The sequence below is a fragment of the Podarcis cretensis genome (genome assembly GCF_951804945.1).
Source record: "Podarcis cretensis genome assembly, chromosome: 2".
In the NCBI taxonomy this organism is placed as follows: domain Eukaryota; kingdom Metazoa; phylum Chordata; class Lepidosauria; order Squamata; family Lacertidae; genus Podarcis; species Podarcis cretensis.
The window spans coordinates 118593324-118619396 of record NC_137171.1 but is presented as its reverse complement, the minus strand read 5'-3'; the positions used below and the strand labels follow the sequence as shown (position 1 = coordinate 118619396).

At 47.0% G+C, this 26073-nt stretch overlaps 3 protein-coding genes and 1 pseudogene across 8 annotated transcripts in view; 2 read left to right on the top strand and 2 right to left on the bottom strand.

The window, feature by feature from the left end:
• Nucleotides 1–306: 306 nt before the first annotated feature.
• LOC307208618 (uncharacterized protein) lies at nucleotides 307–17408 on the bottom strand. Of its 4 annotated transcripts, none has more exons than XM_079963412.1 (6): nucleotides 17391–17408; nucleotides 12630–12713; nucleotides 11220–11346; nucleotides 9554–9664; nucleotides 6665–7968; nucleotides 307–2226 (listed from the first exon to the last, which is right to left on the bottom strand). In XM_079963412.1, the coding sequence occupies exons 2-6, from the start codon at nucleotides 12651–12653 to the stop codon at nucleotides 2191–2193; spliced, it is 1602 nt and encodes a 533-aa protein (XP_079819538.1). In that variant the 5' UTR covers nucleotides 12654–12713; nucleotides 17391–17408; the 3' UTR covers nucleotides 307–2190. The 4 variants fall into 4 exon arrangements, with proteins under 4 accessions (XP_079819538.1, XP_079819539.1, XP_079819537.1 ...); XM_079963413.1 differs by lacking the exon at nucleotides 17391–17408 and adding an exon at nucleotides 17205–17382 and having other exon boundaries at nucleotides 12630–12706; XM_079963411.1 differs by lacking the exon at nucleotides 17391–17408 and adding an exon at nucleotides 16828–17127.
• LOC307208802 (uncharacterized protein) overlaps nucleotides 13378–26073 on the bottom strand; it is an 88892-nt gene continuing 76196 nt past the window's right edge. Inside the window, exon 4 of the transcript XR_013835238.1 lies at nucleotides 13378–14908. The gene's annotated coding sequence lies outside the window, so the exon portion shown is untranslated. The remainder of the gene's footprint in view (nucleotides 14909–26073) is intronic.
• On the top strand, nucleotides 19332–23401 carry LOC307209779 (uncharacterized protein). Of its 2 annotated transcripts, none has more exons than XM_079965152.1 (2): nucleotides 19332–19413; nucleotides 21837–23401. In XM_079965152.1, the coding sequence occupies exons 1-2, from the start codon at nucleotides 19392–19394 to the stop codon at nucleotides 22895–22897; spliced, it is 1083 nt and encodes a 360-aa protein (XP_079821278.1). In that variant the 5' UTR covers nucleotides 19332–19391; the 3' UTR covers nucleotides 22898–23401. The 2 variants fall into 2 exon arrangements, with proteins under 2 accessions (XP_079821278.1, XP_079821279.1); XM_079965153.1 differs by having other exon boundaries at nucleotides 19339–19413; nucleotides 21840–23401.
• Nucleotides 19903–20493, top strand: LOC307211471 (myosin light polypeptide 6 pseudogene; annotated as a pseudogene). The gene has a single exon. The product of its transcript is annotated as a myosin light polypeptide 6 pseudogene (transcript).

Below are 26073 nucleotides of genomic sequence, written 5' to 3'. Positions count from 1 at the left end.
CGCCTCGCAAGACGGAAAACCCGCTAGGCGAAAGGGTTTTCCGTTTTGGAGGCGCTTCGCAAAACGAATTTCCCTATGGGCTTGCTTCGCAAGACAAAAATGTCTTGCGAGTTCCTGCGGGTTTTTTCCCCTTTTCCCCCCCTTTTCCTAAGCCGCTAAGCCGCTGATCAGCTGATCCGCTGATAAGCCGCTTAACAGCTGATCGCTAAAAGCCGCTTAACCGCTAATAGCGCTAATCCGCTAAGCTGTCAATGGGCTTGCTTCGCAAGACGAAAAAACCGCTATACGAAGAGCCTCACGGAACGGATTAATTTCGTCTTGCGAGGCACCACTGTATATTGCCTCCGACGGCGGGCAGCAGTCAGAGATAGTGGGTTTTCTCCACCCCCTTTTTAAAGCCGCCCCAGTTGGTGGCCACCTTGTGGCAGTGAGTTCCACAGTTTTTAACTATGTGCTGTCTGAAGAAGTGCCTCCTGAAAATTCTAACGTTCAGCTTTACGTTCAGCTTAAGCCCTTAACGCTGCAACCTCTCTTTGCAAGACAGCTGCTTCAGCCCCTTGGTCATTTTGGTTCCCCATTTTTGTACTTTTTCCAGCTGTACAACATCCTTTCGGAGGGGGGAAAAAAGAAAACAGGACATTTCTTTCCTACACTTCAGAAGCCTCCAGCTGCCCTGAGTAGGAATGAAGTGCTTGTGCTCAACACTGGCAAGTTAACTTTCCCCTCCTGCCAGTCCTTGGACATGGCTAAAAGTCCCCTTTTGAAGCACGGAATAGGAGCAGTCCCTTCTCAGTCTCCAATTGTTATTGCTTCGTTTAGTGCTCTTTAAAAGTATTTTTTACCCTGCTCTTTAGCTAAAAAAAAAAGGGCTCCCTGAGCAGGTTTAGCACGATCGTCCTTGCTCTTTGATCCGCAATTTTTCTATTAAAAAAAACACGACATGAAAGGAAAAGGATTGGGAGGGAGAAGGAATACAAGCAGCCCAGGTACCAGTTCTTCGTTTGCAAAGTACTTCTAAGTGTTCTTTCTAGGAGGGTTGCCAGGTTGCCATGATGTTCTCATTTCATTTCCACCTCCCAGCAGCCCTTGGCTCATAGCCCAGGCTTGTGCAGGCTGCCCAAATGGTGCTTTGCAAACCACAAGATGGCCAGTCCTTGCCCCGAGGAGCTTACAATCTAAAATTCCATATGCGTGAAACCACAGATGGGAGAGGGAGGAAAGAACAATGGAAGTTGCATTTATATAATGCATTTAAGACTTAGTTGCTATAGGTAGGGTGTAGGGACTACAGATGAGGCGTGGAACCTGTGACCAGATGCTGCTCAGCTACAACTCCCATAATCACTAGCTTTCAGCCGTGCTGCAATTTTTCTTAAAAACAAAAAACACGACACAAAAGGAAAAAGGATTGGGAGGGAAAAGGAAAACTACAAACCCAGGAGCTGATGGGAAATGGAGTCCAATGGTATCTGAAGAGCCACAGGCTCACCCTCTGGACCATGCATAGGCAAACTCGGCCCTTCAGATGTTTTGGGACTACAACTCCCATCATCCCTAGTTAACAGGACCAGTTGTCAGGGATGATGGGAGTTGTAGTCCCAAAACATCTGAAGGGCCGAGTTTGCCTATGCCTGCTCTGGACTAAGGGGATGTTTCAAAGGTTATACACACACTACACATTCAAAGAAAATGACACCTCTACAAAGAATTGTGGGAAGTGTGGTTTACCCCTCACAGACCTACAATTCCCAGCACCTGTAACAGCCTACAGTTCCCAGGGTTCTTTGGGGGAAGCCTGTGTGCTTCAAACCTGTTTTCCATGTATGGTGTGTCTGCAAACTTCAAAGCACATTCTCCTTGCCTCAAAGAATTCTGGGCATTGTAGTTTTCTTCAGCGCTGTTGGGGATTGCTCCTCTCTGAGCGGAAAACTACAGTGCCCAGAATTCTCTGAGGGATATAATGCACTTCAAACTTGTTTCAAAGGTTTATGTAGCATGTATACAGCCCCAAACTCCATGGAAAACCTTTTCCAAGAACAAAGCCTAATATTACAGGTACGGAGGCCTCCTTTGTCCGATCCTTACTCGCCACATCGAAGTGCCAGTGATGCAAGACACTCAACCGAGATATTGTGTAAACAGAGATACTGCAACTTCCAAGATCAGGTGGCTACTCCTGGGTTCCTCTCTTCATTTTTCTTCTTTTATTTCTGATTCCATTTTCAACTGGGGGAAAAAGAATGCTGTATAAGAATTATATTAATACCATCAACAGATAAAAGAAAATCATGCATGAGTATGTCATTTTAGGGGGTGAAATATAATTTTTGCTAATTTCTTCAAGGAATGGTCTTTAAAATATGTTTTTGGGTGTGAGGCATACAAATCTGCTATTATTTTTGTGACTGGACTACATTTAGCTTGGCAAGCATACCTTTGATGAAGAAGCCCACAAGCTGCTTTCAGAAAAGCAAAGGATTTTAAATTTACCTTCTGAAAATGTCAGATAATTCTTTATTATTATTATTATTATTATTATTATTATTATTATTATTATTAAACTGCAAGTATTTGGCAACCATTTTTAATTATTTCTATGCAATTTTACACACATTTTACCTATCAGGCAAAACTAAACTGTATTAATTTAACCAATACATCTATCAAATTCCCAAGTCATGTTAAAACTTTTAAGTACCCCTCATTTTTGGAATTTGAACGTTCTAGACTCCCTAACACAAAAGTCACTGAAGCACATGCCTCATATGAACAAGGTTAACAGACCAACCTGTTGAAGAATAGAAACCAGATACATTTTACCTACAAAGGTGTGGAGAAAGTAGAAGGGGGTAAGCTTTTTCTCCGTCTCTCATAATACGAGAACTCGGGGACACCCAACGAAGTTGAGTATTGGAATATTTGGGACGTACAAAAGAAGAGTAGAAGAGGAGTTTGGATTTGATATCCCGCTTTATCACTACCCGAAGGAGTCTCAAAGCGGCTAACATTCTCCTTTCCCTTCCTCCCCCACAACAAACACTCTGTGAGGTGAGTGAGACTGAGAGACTTCAGAGAAGTGTGACTGGCCCAAGGTCACCCAGCAGCTGCATGCGGAGGAGCGGGGAAGCGAACCCGGTTCACCAGATTACAAATCTTCCACTCTTAACCACTACACCACACTGGCAATTTGTTCCCACAAGAGGCAATGATGGCCACCGACTCTGGATGGCTTTGACAAGAGGACTGGACCAGGGAAACCTTTGGCTTTCCAGAGATTGCTGAACTACAACTCCCATCAACCCCCGCCATTCAGCATGCTCGCTGGGGCTGATGGAAGTTGCAGTTCAGCAGCATCTGGAGAGGTAATAATAATAATAATAATAATAATAATAATAATTTATTTATACCCCGCCCATCTGGCTGGGTTTCCCCAGCCACTCTGGGCGGCTTCCAACCGAATATTAAAAACAATACAGCATCAGACATTAAAAACTTCCCTAAACAGGGCCACCTTCAGTTGTCTTTTAAAAGTAAAATACAGTGGTACCTCAGGTTAAGTACTTAATTCGTTCCGGAAATCCGTTCTTAACCTGAAGCACCACTTTAGCTAATGGGGCCTCCTGCTGCCGCTGCGCCGCCAGAGCGCAATTTCTGTTCTCATCCTGAAGCAAAGTTCTTAACCCGAGGTACTATTTCTGGGTTAGCAGAGTCTGTAACCTGAAGCGTCTGTAGCCTGAAGCGTATGTAACCCGAGGTACCACTGTAGTCGTTTATTGCCTTGAAGGGAGGGTGTTCCACAGGGCGGGTGCCACTACTGAGAAGGCCCTCTGCCTGGTTCCCCGTAACCTCACTTCTTGCAGGGATGGAACCACCAGAAGGCCCTCGGAGCTGGACCTCAGTGTCCGGGCTGGATGATGGGGTGAAGACGCTCCTTCAGGTATACAGGACCAAGGCCATTTAGGGCTTTAAAGGTCAGCACCAACACTTTGAATTATGCTCGGAAAAAGGCTCCCCACACCTGAATTAAGACAAATTCACGGAGTAGAAGTCAATCAATGGCTACCAGCCACGATGGCTGTGTTTCACCCTCACAGTCGGAGGCCACTTGCCTCTGAATGCCAGTTGCTGCAGGCCCCAAGGGAAGAGAGCGCTGTGGCCCTCAAGCCCTGCTTCCAAGCTTCCCACTGGGGCATCTGGCAGTGCCGGATTTCCAAATTGGCAGAGTATGTCTACGGGCCCTTTTAGGGGCCCTGCGACAATGGATCAAAATAACATTGATGTGATCTTGAAAAGAAAATTGCAAGCAAGCTTTCTTAGTTCAGTGCTATACCACTAGAGCCTGCGCATGAGAAGGGCCCGAGATTTCGACTACACAGGGTTAATCCGGCCCTGGCGTCTGGTTAACCATTTCTAAAGTAGGACGAGGTGGGCCTCTGGCCTCATCCAGCAGGCGGGCTCTTCTTATAGACGTGTGGGGCTGGACAGGGATATGTGAGTGGGGTTTCTAAGTGGTCTTGGCCACACTGGCTGCTGACGCCCAGCCTCAATGTCACCCGCAAGGGCTAGGGAATGTGCCTTCAGATATTAGGGACTGGACTAAGGGGGAAAGGGGGAGACCGCCCCCTTCTCCTCCTGCACTTCCCAGAGAAGAGGGAGACAATATAGACAGTATAGATTCAGAACAGTGGTTTGCAAAAGGTCACAGTTCAGAGGCTGCAGATGGGAGAAGCTGGGGAATATTGGGAGAGGAACAGGAGGAAGAAGCAGCACCAGGGGAGAGACAGCTGACAGACTCAGTGTCTTTGGAAAGCATGCCAGACCTCCACTCTCCCAGGACCCAGCGGGCATTGAGAGTAGGAGAACAGAAAGCTCAGAGGCAGAAAGTCTCAGTTTCTTAGTGCAGAAAGTATTGATCTGATGTGTAGAGATCTTTTCTATTCTACTTAATTCAAGAGGGTTCTGGAAGCTTCCGGAAGTTTCTGTGTGTGAAAGAACCAAGCAGAAGCTCCATGACGTTTGGGTTATTCCTTCAGAGAAGCTAAGTACAGCCGGCTTAAACTGGTCCTGTTCTCTCTTCTGTCAAGGTCATGCCGACTATAATAGCAAGGCCAGAGAGAGCCTGGGTTTCTCTCTTTCTTTCTGGTGTGGTGTTCTGTACAAAGTATGCTTAGTGTTAAGTTTAGTCTTATTATAAGTTATTGTAAGTTTAAGTCTGTTGCAACTGGATTTCTTATGGACAGTGCCAATCCTGAAAATATTGGATTTGTGACCATGATGCTCATTTGCCTTCAGTAGCAGAAAAGTTCTACTGGGTGAAATATTCATTGCCTCTGGGCTATTTTTGGGGGAATCCCGCAATGTGCTCAAGTTTTTACTCTGCTAACTATACACTGGAATCGGCTAGGAATCAATATTGAGTAGAATGATCAATATTGAGTAGAATGCTGCAGCGAGGCTCCTCACGGGGTCCCTGCCATGGGAGCATATTCACCCAGTCCTTTACCAGTTGCACTGGCTCCCGGTGGAGTATTGGGTCAGGTTTAAGGTGCTGGTTTTGACCTTTAAAGCCCTTTGTGGCTTAGGGCCCTCGTATTTACGGGACTGCCTCTCCTGGTATGCCCCGCAGAGGACCTTAAGGTCCATGAATAATTATAGTTTAGAGGTCCCGGGCCCTAAGGAAGTCAGATTATCCTCCACCAGGGCCAGGGCCTTCTCAGTGATGGCTCCGACCTGCTGGAATGCTCTGTCCCATGAGACCAGGGCCCTGCAGGATTTAACTTCCTTCCGCAGGGCCTGTAAGACAGAGCTATTCCACCTGGCTTTCAATTTGAACTTAGCCTGATCTTTTATTCCCCTTCCTTCCCTCCCCCTTTTATGAAGATTCCCCGCTCTGGGATCCCACAGCTAATTCTCCCCTGGTCTCCTCGCAGGCCCAAATAGGACTAATTTAGCCAGCTAGCCCTGGTGATCATCTAATCTTTATTGGATGGATTTCCCCCGTAAACTGATTTTTGAATTCAGAATTTATTGTTATTCACGTTGTAGACTGTATTTTATGCTGTTTTTTGTTGCATCAATTAAGTGTTTTAAATTTGTTGTTAGCCGCCCTGAACCTGGTTTTCTGAACCAGGAAGGGCGGGGTATAAATAAAAAAATATTATTATTAAATTTATTAGAATTCCATGACGTGTGATAGGAGAGATGGAAGGGGTGGGACTTTACTCGGAACAACACCATTCCTGGAAAGGAGAGGCACCTTTCAAAGCCTCTCTCTGTGAATAGTGAATAAAAGACTTGGTAAGAGCTCTTCTTGTTATCTGCCTCTTGGCTGCCCACTGTGGGAGGGGTCGGACTCCCTGAAGCCTGACTCCAATGCCCTGTCTTAAGAAGAGAAGAAGAAGAGTTTGGATTTGATATCCCGCCTTTCACTCCCTTTAAGGAGTCTCAAAGCGGCTAACATTCTCCTTTCCCTTCCTCCCCCACAACAAACACTCTGTGAGGTGAGTGGGGCTGAGAGACTTCAGAGAAGTGTGACTGGCCCATGGTCACCCAGCAGCTGCATGTGGAGGAGCGGGGAAGCGAACCCGGTTCCCCAGATTACGAGACTACCGCTCTTAACCACTACACCACACTGGCTCAATCACTTGCCAGGCTCCTCACTTGCCTTGAGATAGAAAGAGCAGCTCTCATGATGAATTGGGTGCTGCACCACCGGGATGCCATGGATCCTGGAAAGTGGCCGCTTTGGCGCAAAACACACCCCGCACTCAAGACATTTGAAGCGTTCCTCTCCTGTGTGCGTCCCCTGGTGGTAAACAAAGGACGACCTGTCGGAATACGACTTCCCGCACTCCAGGCACTGGTAAGGTTTCTCTCCCGTGTGGGACCTCTCGTGGCAAACGAGGGACGAGCGGAAGGAGTACGATTTCCCGCACTCCAGGCAAGTGTACGGCTTCTCCCCTGTGTGGACCCTCTCGTGGCATATGAGGCCCGACTTGTCGGCAAAGCTTATCAGGCACTCCACACACTGGTAAGGCTTCTCGCCGGTGTGGGTCCTCCGGTGGCACACCAGGGAGGACCGACTTGCAAAGCTCCTCCCGCACTCGAAGCAGTTGTACGGCTTCTCTCCCGTGTGGCCTCTCTCGTGGTACTGGAGCGACGAGCGGTCGGCGAAATCCTTCCCGCACTCCACGCACTTGAAGGGCTTCTCTCCGGTGTGGCCTCGGTAGTGGTAAGTGAGAGACGAGCGGCCCGCGAAACACATCCCGCACACCGAGCACTTGTACGGCTTCTCCCCCGTGTGGATTCTCTGGTGATCGTCAAGGTTCGACTTCCGGGAAAAATACTTCCCGCAGGCCAAGCACTTGAAAGGTTTTTCTCCCGTGTGGACCCGCCGGTGTTCGATGAGAAGGCCCTTGTGAGGGAAGCACTTCCCGCACTCGAAGCATTTGAAAAGCTCCTCGTGGACTCTCTGGTGACCGACGAGCTTCGACTGCTGCGCAAAGGACATCCCGCACTCCATGCATTTGTGAGGCTTCTCGGTCATGTGGAGTCTCCGGTGACCGGAAAGGTTCCCTTTCCGAGCGAACGACTTCCCGCACTCCAAGCACTTGTAAGGCTTTTCCCCTGTGTGGATGCGCATGTGCGTCGCCAGGGTGGACTTGAAATCAAAGGACTTCCCGCACTCCAAGCATTTGTGAGGTTTCTCTCCCGTGTGGATTCCCTGATGGCCGACGATGACTGTTTTGATGTCAAAACCTTCCTCGGACTCGGAGGACTGAGAAGCTTTCTCAGCCACGTGGACTCTGTGGTGCGTCAAAAGCTCTGAAAACCCAGGGAAACATTTCCCGCAATCCACGCATTTGTACGGTCTCCATGTCGAGTGGCATCTCCGATGTTCAAGAAGGACGGACATGTCAGAGAAGCATCTTCCACACTCCGGACACACGTTTTTCTTCTTCAAGTCTCCTGTTGGGAGAAAACACACAAGCAAAATTCACTCTTCGCGTCTGGAAGGAAATGCTTTCCAGATCAGGTCTCCGGCTGTTTTGGGACTCCAGTTCCCATCATCCCTGACCACTAGCCCTGCTAGCTAGGAATAATGGGTGTACTAATGCGAGAGGCCTTTTTTCAGATGACAAATAAAAAGGGCAGCGTTGAGAATGGAATACCGTATTTTTCACCCTATAGGACGCACTTTTCCCCCTCCAAAAATGAAGGGGAAATGTGTGTGCGTCCTATGGGGCGAATGCAGGCTTTCACTGAAGCCTGGAGAGCAAGAGGGGTCGGTACGCACCGACCCCTCTCGTGTTCCAGGCTTCAGGAAGCTATCCGCAACCCTTGGGAGACTGGCGCCACTTCCCGCCGGGCTCCCTAGGCTTGCAGATAGCAGGCTGTTCTGGGGGCTGGGGTCGGGGGAAGCTCGGGCCAGCCCCAAGCCTGGGCGGAAAATAATTTTTTTTTCTTTATTCCCCCCCCCAAAAAAAAAACTAGGTGCGTCCTATGGGGCGGTGCGCCCTATGGGGCGAAAAATACGGTAAATACATTTTTTTTTTTTATTTATTTAAGCACTGCATCCTGATTTGATATTTTGTTTCCCTGCCACTCTTTTTTCAAAATGGCTTGTGGGGGGGGGCGATTATTGACATTATTACAGATTGAGGTTGAATCCTGAAAAGACAGAAGTACTGTTTTTGAGGGACAGGAGGCGGGCAGGTGTGGAAGACTCCCTGGTCCTGAATGGGGTAACTGTGCCCCTGAAGGACCAGGTGCGCAGCCTGGGAGTCATTCTGGACTCACAGCTGTCCATGGAGGCGCAGGTCAATTCTGTGCCCAGGGCAGCTGTCTACCAGCTCCATCTGGTACGCAGGATGAGACCCTACCTGCCCGTGGACTGCCTTGCCAGAGTGGTGCATGCTCTGGTTATCTCCCGCTTGGACTACTGCAATGCACTCTATGTGGGGCTACCTTTGAAGGTGACCCGGAAACTACAATTAATCCAGAATGCGGCAGCTAGACTGGTGACTGGGAGTGGCCGCCAAGGCCATATAACACTGGTCTTGAAAGACCTACACTGGCTTCCAGTACGTTTCTGAGCACAACTCAAAGTATTGGTGCTGACCTTTAAAGCTCTAAATGGCCTCGGTCCAGCGCTGAGGGCCTTCTGGCGGTTCCCTCACTGCGAGAAGCCAAGTTACAGGGAACCAGGCAGAGGGCCTTCTCGGTAGTGGCACCCGCCCTGTGGAACGCCCTCCCAGCAGATGTCAAAGAGAACAACAACTGCCAGACTTTTAGAAGACATCTGAAGGCAGCCTTGTTTAGGGAAGCTTTTAATGTTTAATAGGTAATTGTATTTTAGTGTTTAGCTGGAAGCCGCCCAGAGTGGCTGGGGGGACCCAGCCAGATGGGCGGGGTATAAATAACTTATTATTAATTATTATTATTATTATTATTATTATTATTATTATTATTATTATTATTATTATTATCTCTGAGCAGAGGTGTTCATGCAGGCAGGGTCTCACTCCTACCGCTCACTTGGATGCTGTCTCACCTGAGGTTGCCTTGAGCGCCTCTTCGCCCAGGCGCCGAAGATTAGCCACCCACGGCTCTTTCCCTCGCTCCAGCTGGCAAATCAGGGCTGGCTTGGGGTCTTCAGATCCTCCTTGTGAAATCAGAAGAAGGTAAAAAAATCAAGAGGGATTTGCCTGAACTCCCATAGCTATCTCTGTTTTTTAATTTCATTCATTTGCTGTGTTCACGCAGGTCAGGGGTGGGGACCTGACATTCCCAGGGACACATGCCTCTGGTGGGCGTGGTCAGAGGCAAAAGTGGGCGGAGCAATTGGTGGAAATTTTACTTTCGCACAATAGGCTAGTTGCGGCAGCTAGACTGGTGACTGGGAGCGGCCGCCGAGACCTCGTAACACCAGCCTTGAAAGACCTACACTGGCTCCCAGTACATTTAAGAGCACAATTCAAAGTGTTGGTGCTGACCTTTAAAGCCCCAAATGGCCTCAGTCCAGTACACCTGAAGGATCGTCTCCATCCCCATCGTTCTGCCCAGACACTGAGGTCCAGCACCGAGGGCCTTTTGGTGGTTCCCTCACTGCAATAAGCCAAGTTACAGGGAACCAGGCAGAGGGCCTTCTCAGTAGTAGCACCCGCCCTGTGGAACACCCTCCCACCAGATGTCAAAGAGAAAAACAACTACCAGACTTTTAGAAGACATCTGAAGACAGCCCTATTTAGGGAAGCTTTTAATGTTTAATAGATTATTGTATTTTAACATTCTGTTGAAAGCCGCCCAGAGTGGCTGGGGAAACCCAGCCAGATGGGCGGGATATAAATAATACATTATTATTATTATTATTATTATTATTATTATTATTACTATTATTCCTACACACAATTGTTATTCAGAGGCATTTACTGGCTCTGAAAGTGGAAGTGGGACACAGCCGTCAATGCTTTCAATTATTAAAAAACAATTACACCAAACTCCTTCTCTTAAATAAGAGGGAAGGGGGAAGGCACTGATCAATATATGTATTTATTTTACTTGCAAAAATTTCTCTTGCCCCAACGTTAAACACATATCATGGGATGAGCAGCGTAAAGTCAACAACTGCATTCATAATAAAAGTGCAAAACGCATCGCAGAATAATAGATCCGCTTGATGCATCAAACATATCTGGATCGCTCCACAGGGAAAGTGTGGGTGAACAGGTGAGTTTTAAGCAGACACCTGGATTCCAGTGCTGCAAATGACTTCCAGCTGTCCATTTTGGAGCGCATTCCAACTAGATCCAGAAGAGGCAGGAGGATTGGAAACCTTCTGTAGAATATTTAAAGCATCATTGTAAACATGTAAAAACACAGGTAGGATCTGAATAAAGAACTGCAGTAAAATGAGTATTTGGGAACAAGTGGAAAGCATAAGACACAGAATAGCTATAATATGCAGTGATATTAGAAAATATATGGAAACCCCGGAGGGGTGGAGGGGAAGTCAAACAGCCAGCGGAAATCAATTGGAAAGTATTACATTTGTAAACCTTCGAAACTTACAAATAAGAATTGAAAAGGGTCTGCATTCCAAGGGACAGAGGCCGCCACACTAAAAGCCCTGGACGTAGCAGACATAAGGCAAAGCAAACTTCTGCTCGATATGACATCAACAAAGTCTTCTGGCCGAAATGAGAAAGGAGGCTGCTTACCCAACGAGGCGACGTTCCCATAATTCTCCAGCATGACCTCCTTGTACAAGGACCTTTGAGCTGGATCCAGCAAAGCGGCCTGGCCCTCCGTGAAATATACGGCCACATCTTCGAAGGTCACTGGCCCCTGCAAGGACAAAAAGAACTCAGCCAAGTAGCCAAGCCCCAGAATCCCTGTAAGTGGCAAATGCAGAAGAAAATCCTACAGGAGAGGACCCGCAAGTGGGTTAAACCCCTGTTCGTAGAACTATAAAAAAGGTAAAGGGACCCCTGACCATTAGGTCCAGTCGTGGCCGACTCTGGGGTTGCGGCGCTCATCTCGCTTTATTGGCCCAGGGAGCCGGCGTACAGCTTCCAGGTCATGTGGCCGGCATGATTTAGCCGCTTCTGGCGAGCCAGAGCAGCGCACGGAAACGCTGTTTACCTTCCCGCCGGAGCGGTACCTATTTATCTACTTGCACTTTGACGTGCTTTCAAACTGCTAGGTTGGCAGGAGCAGGGACCGAGCAACAGGAGCTCACCCCGTCATGGGGATTCGAACCGCCGACCTTCTGATCAGCAAGTCCTAGGCTCTGTGGTTTAACCCACAGCGCCTAAAAAATCTATACTTCACTGTAAAACACAGAAAAAGCAATGAGTGACATTGGAATCAATTGCACAACAGTTTCCCGCTCGCAAATCGGCAATAAAACTTTTTTTGTTCTGTTTTACCGTATGTCTGTTTCAGAAGTGATACCGTAAAAGCCCATTTTTGTAACGTCGCAAATTTAAGCCACACTTTAACTTTTCACAGTTGGAATGGGGGGGGGGCGGGGGGCTTATATTCGGGCCAATAAAAGTACCTGATTTGCACTTCACACCCATCCTTTAAAGTTCACATTTCCCTGAATCTTGCATTGTAGTTCTCCAAGCAAATGGTAAGTGCAGAAATGTGTATATCAGAAGAAATTGTGCATAAAAATGCAGCCATTATTATTATTATTATTATTATTATTATTATTATTATTATTTAAAACCACCACCTGCCATTCACCAGCAGGTCCCAGGACGGGTTATGACAATTTAAGATTCAGAATCTGAAACAACTAAAACAGATTGTGGTCATGGAAACAAGGTAGGCTCCAAAAACACCTCAGGTGTCTAAGGCTGGGGTAAAGAGGTGCGTCTTCAGCATTCACCAAAATCTGAATACCGAGGTGTCGGACGCACCTCTGTGGGGAGGGAACCCCACAATTTAGGAGCTGCCACAGAGCATCACCTCTCCTGGGACGCTGCCACTCTGAACTTCTCAACAAGATGGAAGAACCAAGAAGAGGCAGGAATGCCTCTGGATACTAGTGCTGGAAATTCCATTGATTCCAAAACAAAATCTTGCATGCACAGAGCCATATTATTATAGACATCTCTTACCTGAACTTGATCTGTTTCGTTCATTTTCTTTCCGGTGGAAGGAGAGGATAATCCAGTTTGGTCTATGGTTCTGTACCCTGTGGGCTGAAGAAAAGCAATGAATTTCGGAGCGATGCTTTCCCCCAACGTCATATATATGGATTGGTAAAGATTTCTTACACGGTGGGTTACAACAATGTAATATAGAGTTATTAAAACAAACAGAACCGTGGAGTTTGAAGGGATCATCCAGTCCACAGCCCTCTGCAAAGAAGGAATCACAGCGAAAGCATCTCTGACGGATGGATAGCCACCCAAACTCTGCTTAAAAACCTCCAATGAAAGCCAGTCCACCTTCTGAAGAAGTCCATGCAACTCTGCTCTTACCGCCAGAAAAGCTCTTCCTAATGTTTAACCGTAATCTCCTTTCTTGTTTTTTTTTGAACCCACTGTTTCCACCCTCTAGAGCAGCAGGAAACAAGCTTGCTCCATGTTTCTTGCGACAGCCCTTCAGACGGCTATCGCATCACCCCACAGTCTTGTCTTCTCCAGGCATGCTCAACTCCTTCAACCATTCCTCATAAGGTTTGGTTTCCAGACCCTTGATTGCCCTCCTCTGCACATGTTCCAGCTTGTCAATGTCCGTAAATTTTGGTGCCCTGAACTGGACACGGTATTCCAGGTGTGGTCTGACTAAGGCAGAACAGAGCGGGCCTATGACTTCCCTTGACACAAGTGGTGCTGTGCTCTAAACCACTGAGCCTCTTGGGCTTGCCCATCAGAAGGTTCGAATCCCTGCGATGGGGTGAGCTCCCGTTGCTCGGTCCCTGCTCCTGCCAACCTAGCAGTTTCGAAAGCACGCCAGTGCAAGCAGATAAATAGGTACCGCTCCGGCGGGAACGTAAACTACATTTCCGTGCGCTGCTCTGGTTCGCCATAAGCAGCTTAGTCATGCTGGCCACATGACCCAGAAGCTGTCTGCGGACAAACGCCAGCTCCCTCGGCCTAGAGAGCGAGATGAGCACACAACCCCAGAGTCATCCACAACTGAACTTAACGGTCAGGGGTCCCTTTACCTTTACCTTTTATGACTTCCCTGGATCTGGACACTAGACTTCTGTTGATGCAGTCTAGAACAGCATTAGCTTTCTTTACTGCTGCATCACACTGTTGACGCATGCTAAGCTTGTAGTCCACCAAGACCCCTAGATCCTTTTCACATGTACTACTGGCAAGCCAGGCGTTGTCGTCCCCCATCCTATATTTGTGCATCTGGTTATTCCTGCCTAAGCGCAGGGCCTTACATTTGTCCATATTGAAAGAAGACGGCTACAATCATTTTAAAAAGCAAACCAATCCCTAGAATAAAGCCATTCTAACCAAACAGAAGTGTACAACTTCAGAAAAAGAGGTCGGTCCCACAAAAAGAAGTTCCTTAACTGTCCAACCTTCTCCAGTAACAAAACAAAAGAAAAGCTGGTTCAGGCCGTCTGGAGTGAATGGGTGGTTTTCAACGCTAGCGGATTGTGCAACATGTTCCTTACACAATAACAGCACATTAACGGTGGATTTGTTCTGCTTTTGTTTGTTCAGCAACAGTTCCCCGATGCTGCCCCATGTCTGCTGCCTGGAGGGGGGCTGCAACTCCACAAAAACGGGGAGCGGGAACATTTGTTGAATGAAAAGTGACAGCATTTCAGCAGGAAGCTACGGAATATGCATCAGCTGCAAAATGGAGCAGTGCAAACACCTCCAAACAACTGCAAGTGTATACAGTTTTGGGAGTGGGGTTGTGTGTGGCCTTGCCCAGAGCATCAGGAGGAAAATCACCACAAATGCACGATCAAAAGGGTGTCTTGCAAGGGGCCTCATATGCCAAAATAACTTGAGGAGCCTTGGATGGTATTCACTGTCACTTGGCTGAGGGGTTGCCAATTGCCCCCCCCCCCCCCCCCGCAAACAGATAATTGTGTTTTATATATGAAGCAAAATAGAAAGACTCCCCATTATATTATTTACCAGATCTCAGTGAATAAAGCTATTTCTCTCCAGGTAAGAAAAATCAAATTGAAAAAGAAAGAAAAAAGCAGATTTGGGCTAGAGTCTGTGAGCTAATGTGGTTTTCTTTTCTTACAAAGGCAACAAACGAAACAACAAACTAAAATGCATAACGAAGAATAAACATAAAGGGAAGAGGAATAACAAGTTTAAAAAGCTGAAGGAATAATGTACAGTGGTGCCTCGGGTTAAGTACTTAATTCGTTCCGGAGGTCCGTTCTTAACCTGAAACTGTTCTTAACCTGAGGTACCACTTTAGCTAATGGGGCCTCCCGCTGTCGCCACGCCGCGATTTCTGTTCACATCCTGAAGCAAAGTTCTTAACCTGAAGCACTATTTCTGGGTTAGCGGAGTCTGTAACCTGAAGCAGTATGTAACCTGAAGCATATGTAACCCGAGGTACCACTGTATAGCATAAAATATATTTCATGGCGGGGTACAAAGTTCAAATTTATTGCAAAATATATGAGGAATCCATAAAACGTCAAAAGATAAAATCACACTCATGTGCCAACCATGAGATTGGCTGGTCCTATAAACCACAAACAGCCCCCCAACCTGAGGCGAAATATGAGGGTCCCCATTACTATTATTATGATTTATTAAATTTCTATACTGCCCTTCATCCAAGGATCGCAGGGCGGTTTATAATATAAAAACACAAAAAGGTGCTCCATGATAACAAGCAAAAACAATATGTGCTGCAATTGCCTTTGGCAGCACATATCTTATAGGATCAGTTTTTCAGAATCGGCAATGGGCACAGCTTTTTAAGAACCACATGCTGAAAGAGGAGCAAGATGCAGCCTTCCATTCTTGAGAGATCACTAAACAAGCGGCAAGCGGCAGGTATCCAATTAATTAATTAATGCTGCGATTCCTGCATTGAAGGCGGTTGGGCTGGACGACACTCAAGGACCTCCTGCCCAACCCTAACATACTGATTCTAACTGCTGACAAATAAGTTCAGCCTTAGCACCCTCAAAGACAGATACAGTGGTGCCCCGCAAGACGAACGCCTCGGAAGACGAAAAACTCGCTAGACGAAGGAGTTTTTCGTTTTCTTAGCCGCTTCGCAAGACGCATCTCCCTATGGGCTTGCTTCGCAAAACGAAGCTTGCGCCGCAAGCTCCAGGGATAGCGGGGAAGCACGGCGCGTCTTCCCCGCTGTCCCCCCGGACCTCGTTTGAAGCAAGGGGCGGCGGGGAGAAGATTGCTTCTCCCCGTTGCCTGCCCCGCAATCTCCGGGGACAGAGGGGAAGCACCGCGCGCCTTCCCCTCTGTCCCCGGACAGTCTCCATAGGAACGCATTGATTGATTTTCAATGCATTGCTATGGGAAACCGTGCTTCGCAAGACGAAAAACTCGCAAGAAGAAAAAACTTGCGGAACGAATTAATTTCGTCTTGCGAGGCACCACTGTAAAAGGCGTAACTGAGCATCCCAAGTGACCCATTTGCCAATAACAACGTGGTTTCCTTACTCACGGTGAAATAGCGCGGTTAAGATTCTCTTACGGCAAGCGGCTTGCCTGCCCGTACAATCACAGAATTGTAGAGTCGGAAGGGATCCCGAGGGTCATCTAGTCCAACCCCCTGCAGTGCAGGAATCTCAGCTAAAACGTACTTGACCGATGACCATAAAGTAAAAAATAAAATAAAAATCAGCACTCGACCGTGGCTTTGCCTTAAAGGATCCCTCCCCGCTCCCTTCTACCTTGTTATCATGGATGCTTTAGCTGTGATTCCAGCATTGCAAGGGGGTTGGACTAGATGACCCTCGGGACCCTTCCGACTCTGCAATTCTGTGATTCCGTGACAGGGACCCCGTCTTCTTTTAAGCTGATGTATATCCAGTCAAGTTTCGAATCCCCCCCCCCCGACGGGGTGAGCTCCCGTTGCTCGGTCCCTGCTCCTGCCAACCTAGCAATTCGAAATCACCTCAAAGTGCAAGTAGATAAATAGGTACCACTCCGGCGGGAAGATAAACGGCGTTTCCGTGTGCTGCTCTGGTTTGCCAGAAGCGGCTTAGTCATGCCGGCCACATGACCCGGAAAAACTGTCTGCGGACAAACGCTTCCTCGGCCTGTAAAGTGAGATGAGAGCCGCAACTCCAGAGTCATCCACGACTAGACTTAACAGTCAGGGGTCCTTTAACTTTACCTTTATATCCAGTCAGACCATGGGTCCGTTGAGCTTCAATGTTGCCTGCTCGGGCTGGCAGAAGCATTTCAGGGTGTTTCAGGCAAGTGTCTCCCCAGCTTTACCCAGACAGGCCAGACATTGGACCTTGCACCTTCTGCATGCAGAGCAGCTTCCAAAGCCCTCCTGCTCCCCCAAGCAAGGTGGAGGCTCGTTATTATTATTATTATTATTATTATTATTATTATTATACTGCATGTAATTTAAGGCAGGCTCCTGCAAGGGGTGAGCTCACCCCTCTCCCCCATTTATTCCAGGCACTCACAGCAAGACAAGCTCCCTCTCTCTCAACCCCCCACCTACCCCAGATCTGCCCCCCCTCGCTTCCCAGCACTCACAGGCTGTGCAGGATTCAAGCAGGCAAGATCCAGAGCCTACTTCTCCAATGCACCCAAAGGAAGCCCCTGCAAGCAAGGAGGGTCCTTACAGCCCCCAGGGTGTGGGGTTGCAGGGCCCCGATTTCCCAACAAAGCTGCTTACCCTCCAGGAAGACATCGCCCCCCCCACCCCGCCAGTGACCTCACCGCAGCAGGATCCCCTCCCCTCCTTTGAAAATGGGGATTGAGAAAAAGGCATTGTGTGCAAGGAATGCTGGGACTTGTAGTGCTTCTCCCTCTAACCACCCTTTCCTGATCCAAAGCTTTATGGGATTTGTAGTCTTTTCTGATGTATGGAAGTGAGAGCTGGACCATAAAGAAGACTGATCGCTAAAGAATTGATGCTTTTGAATTCTGGTGCTGGAGGAGACTCTTGGACTGCAAGAAGATCAAACCTATCCATTCTGAAGGAAATCAGCCCCGAGTGCTCACTAGAAGGACAGATCCTGAAGCTGAGGCTCCAATACTTTGGCCACCTCATGAGAAGAGAAGACTCCCTGGGAAAGACCCTGATGTTGGGAAAGATGGAGGGCACAAGGAGAAGGGGACGACAGAGGACGAGATGGCTGGACAGTGTTCTTGAAGCTACCAGCATGAGTTTGACCAAACTGCGGGAGGCAGTGGAAGACAGGAGTGCCTGGCGTGCTCTGGTCCAGGGGGTCACGAAGAGTCGGACATGAATGTGCTGCAGGTGGCAGCACATTCGGAGCGCAAGATGTTGTGACGAGTGGAATGCTGTTTGGGGGCAGAAACACTTTTTAAATTAAAAGATTATTAATTATTATTAATACTAATTTATATTTATATTAAATCATTTCAACATATTACATTATACAGATAAAAAAATGAAACATCCCACCCTAACCCAGATGGCAATACATATACAACCAGTGCTTTTTTTTTCTTAAAAAAATGTTTAGGGGGTACTCTCAGTTTGACTCAAGAAAATCACCATTTTATAGTTCAAATCTGGAAAAGTAAATGCAGTAAATGGACAAAATTAAAAAGATTCACAAAATGTTTAGGGATATGTGTACCCTTGTGTACCCCCAGAAAAAATGTACTGTACATAACTGCAGTCTCATAACGTTAAGTTCTTATCGCAAACAACTATTTGTGCAGAAGGCAACAGCTTAACCAAAATGTCTTATAACATTTGAGGAGTCCTCTGTTTTTGTTTATAGCCACACGCGTTATAACAATGATAATTTATTCCTTCGCCTTCACCCTAAGTTCCAGGTCGGTCATAGCAATTTTAAATACAATTAATTCACAAGACCCTTAACTACTGGGGTCCAGGATACCTCAAGGACCATCTGCTCCCTTATATTCCTTCTGGGAATTATAGGGCCAGAACTATCTAATTTGTACTTAAATCAAGATAATAAACCTTTTATAAAAGAATGTAAATGGTTTATTGAATTTTTACGGATAAATTGCAAACAGATAAAAACCTTGTAATAACCTGCAGTTTTATAATATATATTTAAGGTAGATGAACAAATGAGCAAATTAAATGAATTTGGATATGCAGAAGATATTAAAAAATAAATTTAAGGAACCACAGAAAGAGGAGGAAGGAAGTCAAGTTTTGACATGTTAAAATGATTGTAAAATTAATGAAATGGATAAAACTGAAAAGTATATATATATATATATATATATATATGTATACGTGTATGTGTGTGTATATATATATATAATATTTTTAAAAATGCTGCGCCATATCCATATGCAATGGCAGGATTCAGCCCCGCTTCTTAGCTAAATCATACAGCCGAGTCTCTCAGACGCTGGAGTTGAATTGCTATAAACCACAATTCCAACCAGCACTTCCGCTCTACCAGCCAATCCCCGCCTCAGCCTCCCAACCTCAGCCAATCAGACTCCTGAATTGCAAACGGGTGCCTCCCCCAGCGGCCCAAAGCGTTGCTGGGAGTTGTGGTTTTCCCTTTCCCGGGAACCTTTCCAGGCGCAAAGGTTGCTGGGATCCGTAGTTCCGTAGTCTTTGCCTTCGTCTCGCTCGCGGAGTCTGCTTTTCCTAGAGAGGCTCTACGGAGAGAAGAGGAGGCGGAGGAAGGAGCGTCACTTCCGGGCCTCCCAAGCCTACCGTGGGAAAGTGGCCCTCGCCTTTCCCACGGGTGCAGGATGAACGACTCCAGCGGGGCTGGTGAGTTGAGGGTGGGTTATATATATATAGTGGACGCAGGTGGCGCTGTGGGTTAAAGCCTCAGCGCCTAGGACTTGCCGATCGAAAGGTCGGCGGTTCGAATCCCTGCGGCGGGGTGCGCTCCCGCTGCTCGGTCCCAGCGCCTGCCAACCTAGCAGTTCGAAAGCACCTCCGGGTGCAAGTAGATAAATAGGGACCGCTTACCAGCGGGAAGGTAAACGGCGTTTCCGTGTGCGGCTCTGGCTCTGGCCAGAGCAGCGATGTCACGCTGGCCACGTGACCCGGAAGTGTCTCCGGACAGCGCTGGCCCCTGGCCTCTTGAGTGAGATGGGCGCACAACCCCAGAGTCTGTCAAGACTGGCCCGTACGGGCAGGGGTACCTTTACCTTTACCTTATATAGTGGAAGTGAAGGAGGTGAGGACAGGTGACCCCAGCTAGGCCCGAAGTCACCCCAGGCCTCAAAACCAAATTTCCCCTTTAGAATGAATGAATGAGGGGAAGCGTCAGAGCGCCAGGCGAGAGGAACTGCCAGCAGCCCGAATCATGTGTGACTTCTCGGAAGACCAGACCGCCGAGTTCAAGGAGGCTTTCCAGCTCTTTGACCGAACTGGAGATGGGAAGATCCTGTACAGCCAGTGTGGCGATGTCATGAGAGCCCTGGGCCAGAATCCTACCAATGCTGAAGTCATGAAAGTTCTGGGGAACCCCAAGAGTGATGAAATGAATGCAAAGACACTGAGCTTTGAGCAGTTCCTGCCCATGATGCAGACCATTGCCAAAGAACAAGGATCAAGGCTGCTTTGAGGCTTATGTGGAGGGGCTGAGGGTCTTCGACAAGGAGGGCAACGGGACGGTCATGGGAGCAGAGATACGCCATGTGCTTGTCACCCTAGGGGAGAAGATGACCGAGGAAGAAGTAGAGATGCTTGTGGCCGGCCATGAAGACAGCAATGGCTGCATTAACTATGAAGAGTTGGTGCGGATGGTTTTGAGTGGCTGAAGATCACCTCTAGCTCCTCCCGAGAACCTCTTCCAGTTTATCCTTAAAATGTTTGTGCCTTTTTATCTGTGTCTGAATCTACTTTGGGTTCCCTCTTTCTCCAGCCTCTTGGTTTAGTCCTTGAGGCGAGGGCTAAGGAAAGGAAGAAAACAACATTTGTCTGAAGGGGGTGTTCCTGAAGGGCAGGGAAGCAAACTGCTGGCTTGTCTTGCATCACTTTATTTCCAGAAGTGTTCAGCTTATTTCCTCTTGGTTGCTTTAATAAACTGTTCCAAAAAAAAAAAAAAAAAAGAATGAATGAATGAATGAATGAATGAGAGTCATCTTGGCCAGTAGCCATTGAAAATCCTCCTTGAATTTGCCTAACACGTTTAAAGCCAGCCAAGATAGCAGCCCACCCCAACATTTTGTGGTAGCAAGATGGGAAGCTGCAAGAGAAGGGCCCCCTTCGGAGGCCGGATCTCCCTTCTCCAGGTAGCACCAGACCCAGGGGGGCTGGGAGGTGGTTGTCACAGACTCGCAACTCCCCTGAGTCTCACCCAGCATAGACAACGGTCAGGGATGATGGGAGTTATAGCTCAGTTGGTAGAGCATGAGCCTCTTAACCTGCGGGTTGTAAGTTCAAGCCCCACATTGGACAAAAGATTCCTGCATTTCAGGGGGTTAGACTAGATGGCCCTCGTGGTCCCTTCCAACTCTACAATTCTATGACATCTGGAGGGCCACGGGTTTCTTTTTTTTATTTAATATTTATTAAGAGTTTAAAGATTACAAAAAGAAAGAAAAAGAATTAAACAAAACAATATAATACAATACCAAAACAGAAACACTACATAAAACATTGAATTAACAAAACAAAGCAAGAACAATTGAAAACACATCCAATATTTTCAATCTTATCTTTCATTCACTTGTTTCATTGACTTCCTCACGCCTCCCTTTTTGTATTCCACTTCAATTAACTGTTTCAGCAATTCCTTTCCATCTTCCTCTGTTTTCTATACTGTAATTTATCTTAACGTATTCTAACCCTGTTTTTTTCCCCTTTAATACATTAACAATCTTTCTGTACCTAGTTCCTTATAACATTTCTGCTAAAGCCATATAACTTCATTCCACCATTTTTCTAAAGCTCATTAATTTTACAATATTTCTGTAAATAATCTTTAATTTTTTCCCAATCTTCTTCCACCGACTCTTCTCCCTGGTCTCGGATTCTGCCAGTCATTTCCGCCAGTTCCATATAGTCCATCGACTTCATCCGCCATTCTTCCCGGGTGGGTGGAGGGCCATGGGTTTCCATGCCTTTTGCTTAAAACATACCTGTGTCTTAAATGAATGAATGAATTTCTGCCCTATTCTGAAGGTCCTGTTTCTTCCTTGCTGTCTTAAACTGTCACTCTCTATATGTGTATCTGCCAGCAGATGCCATTTGGGAGAACGAGGAGCAGAAGGACAGAACATCCAGGATGTCACAAGAAAGGATTGTGACCATGGATGTGGAAATGAAGATTGGGAACCCAGATGAACTACATAGACGGGATGAAACCCCACCAGAGGATGGCAGGAAAAAATCCTCTGCTTTTCAAGGTGGAGATCTCCCAGATGTTCAGGAGATGATAGACACTGAAGAGGACAAGAATAAATGTATCACATGTGGGAAAGTATTCAGAGACGACTCAAACCTTAAGCGGCATCAGAGAACCCACACAGGAGAAAAACCCTATCAGTGTTTGTACTGCGGGAAGAGTTTTAGCCGGAACACGAACCTTGCTTCACATCACAGAACCCACACAGGGGAGAAACCGTATATGTGTTCCATTTGTAGCAAGACTTTTTGTGATAAATCGAGCCTTAACCGACATCAGAGAACCCATACAGGGGAGAGACCGTATGAGTGTGACGAGTGTGGGAAGAGCTTTGATCTGAGCCAGTCTCTCATTAGCCACCAGAGAACCCACACGGGAGAGAGGCCCTATAGGTGCTCGGAATGTGGGAAGACTTTCAACCGGAGTCAGAACCTCTGTAGCCACAAGAGAATCCACACGGGAGAGAAACAGCACAAGTGCTTGGAATGCGGGAAAAGTTTCAGCCGCAGCCAGAACCTTACGAGGCATCAGAGCAGCCACACAGAGGATAAACTGTATAAGTGCCATGAGTGTGGGAAAAGCTTCCGTCTCAGCCAGTCCCTTATAAGTCACCAGAGAATTCACACGGGAGAGAAACCATATATGTGCTCCCATTGCGGGAAAAGCTTCAACCGGAGCCAGAACCTTATCAGCCATCAGAGAATCCACACTGGAGAAAAACAATACAAGTGTTCAGAATGTGGGAAAAGCTTCAACTGGAGCCAAGATCTACTCCGTCACCAGAGGATCCACACAGGAGAGCAACCCTATCACTGCACGGAATGTGGGGAACGCTTCAATCGGCGGGAGAATCTTATCAGACACATGAGAATACATCTGGGAGACACCACTTAAGTTGTAATGAGTAGGGTGGGGGGAAGTGAACAGAAGCCAGTTCCTTATCATTAATCTGACAACCCACTTTTATTTTTAAAAGCATGCCATTAGAGAAATCTATGGTGCGACCACATTTCAAATAGTGTGTACAGTTCTAGTTGTCTCACCTCAAAAAGGATATTGTGAAGTTGGGAAAATTTCCGAAAAGAGCAGCCCAGATGATCAAGGGAATGGATTGACTTCTCTGCCCTGTGTCAGAATTTGGATTGTAAGCTCCTGGAGGACAGAGACCTATCGTCTTAATATTACTATGTAACGAAACATGCACAACAACATTTCTATTCAAATAATTTAAAAAGTTTACGTCCCCTAGAAAAGGTGTGTTCCATCGTAAGGCAGAATATAACATTCACAACAGCTTGTTTAAGTTTGTGAGAAAAAGTGGTTTTAAACATGCCTTGTTTCCTTGTTGGATATTTTTTGCTTCACTTAATATTTATTAAACTGATACACCCCCCCCTTTATTTCTGAATGAGTCTATATGCAATGCATTGCTAGCAACAGGAGATTTACTCAGAAAATTCTACTACCCCATCATTCAGCCCGGACACTGAGGTCCAGCTCCGAGGGCCTTCTGGCAGGGAACCAGGCAGAGGGCCTTCTCAGTAGTGGCTCCAGCCTTATGGAACTCCCTCCCATCAGATGTTAAGGAGATAAACAACTATCTGACTTTTGGAAGACATCTGAAGGCAGCCCTGTTTAGCGAAGTTCTTAATGTTTGATGTTTTGTGTTTTTAATATTCTGTTGGGAGCCTCCCAGAGTGGCTGGGGAAACCCAGCCTGATGGATGGGGTATAAATAATAAATTATTGTTATTATTATTAAATCCCATTGTGCTTGCTTCTACACCTGTCTTTGCCAATCTGGTGGCATCCAGATGTTACAGACTACAACTCCCATCAGCCCCAGGCAGCAGGTGAATTTGCCTGATTTTTGCTATGACTGAACTCATAAATTGCACTGTGCATTTAAAAACCACTCTTCTTCTTCTTCTAATTCCTGGGCAGTGCTCACTAGTAATACAGTGGTACCTCAGGTTACAGACGCTTCAGGATACATACGCTTCAGGTTTCAGACTCCGCTAACCCAGAAATAGTACCTCAGGTTAAGAACTTTACCTCAGGATGAGAACAGAAATTGCGCGGCAGCGGGAGGCCCCATTAGCCAAAGTGGTGCTTCAGGTTAAGAACAGTTTCAGGTTAAGAACAGACCTCTGGAACGAATTAAGTACTTAACCTGAGGTACCACTGTATGTGTAAAACCCATTCATGGCACAAGGATCTTGGAAACTGTAGTTGACTCATTTCCCAGACTACAACTCCCATCACCTCTGGCTGTTGGCTATGCTGTTTGGGGAGGTGGAATCCAATACCTGGTGGAGTGGGGCACAGTCTCAAATCCCCCCCCCCCAGGCTAAGGGGTCGTTTCAAAGACTGTATACACATTGTACATTAAAAGCACATGACATCTCCCTCCGCTCAAATGATCCTGGGAATTGCAGTTCACCCCTCACAGAGCTACAATTCCCAGCCCCCTTGACAGGTAAAAAAGGTAAAGAACCCCTCAAAGAACCTGGAAACGGTTTGGTTGTACAGTCATACCTCAAGTTGCGTCCGCTTCAGGTTACATGTTTTCATGTTGCATCCCGCGGCAACCCGGAAGTACCGGAACGGGTTACTTCTGGGTTTCGCTGCTAGTGCATGTGCAGAAGCGCTAAATCGCACCGTGCGCATGCGCAGTCACAGCACTTCAGCTTGTGTCAGTTCCGTGTTACGGACGGGCCTCCGGAACAGATCCCGTTCCGTAACACGAGGTTCCACTGTATGTTGCTTTGGGTTGCCTTGAGCAACATAAATTTAATTAATAACAACAACAGTAACTACAACCGTAGAGAGGCAGTGTGTCATAATGGTTAGAGCGACCAGAGTTCAAATCCTGCTCACTGGGCGACCTTGGACCAGTCACTGCCTCTTGGCCTAACCTACTTCACAGGGTCGTCGTGAGGATGAATTGGGGGAGGGAGAAGCATGTACACTCCCTTAAGCTCTTTGGAAGAAAAATGTGGTCTATGAAGGTAATAATTATATAACAGTTTTGACCTCCTCACAGCATTACAATTCCCAACACCCTTAACAAACCACTGTTATCAGGATTATTTTGGGGTAGGGGGTAGGGGACAACACTCTGTAAATGCGTAGCATGCAACTGAGTTATTGTTAGAAAGCAGTTTTTAAAATGAGAGGTGATAAATACAGGATGCCATGGCGCCTATAGATTATTTCACTGGTGTCCCTGGGCATGTCACTCAGACCTTCCAAGTGCCCCTATTTTCCAGAAACAGTCCCGGATTTACAAAAGCCGTCCCAGGTGCTGATTTGATCCCGGAATGTACTACTTTTCAGGAAATCCCTATTTTCATTGGAGAAATGTTGGAGGGTATGGAGTCATGCAACTCGCAAGCCAAGAAGATAAGTACCGTAACTACACAACCTTTATAACATGGGTAGGCAAACTAAGGCCTGGGGGCCAGATCCGGCCCAATCGCCGCCTAAATCCGACCCACGGACGGTCCGGGAATCAGTGTGTTTTTACAAGAGTAGAATGTGTGCTTTTATTTATAATGCATCTCTGGGTTATTTGTGGGGCATAGGAATTCGTTCATTTCCCCCAAAAAAATATAGTCCGGCCCCCCACAAGGTCTGAGGGACAAGGTCTGAGGTCTGCTAAAAAAGTTTGCTGACCCCTGCTTTAGAAGATATCTGAAGGCAGCCCTGTATAGGGAAGGGTATTTTAATGCTTAATGTTTTATTATGTTTTATATATGTTGGGACCCAGTCAGATGGGTGGGTTATACCGGTAAATATTATTATTATTATTGAATTGTTGTTGTTGTTTAGGTGTTTAGTTGTGTCCAACTCTTCGTGACCCCATGGTCCAGAGCACGCCAGGCCCTCCTGTCTTCCACTGCCTCCCGCAGTTTGGTCAAACTCATGCTGGTAGCTTCGAGAACACTGTCCCACCATCTTGTCCTCTGTGGTCCCCTTCTCCTTGTGCCCTCCATCTTTCCCAACATCAGGGTCTTTTCCGGGGAGTCTTCTCTTCTCATGAGGTGGCCAAAGTATTGGAGCCTCAGC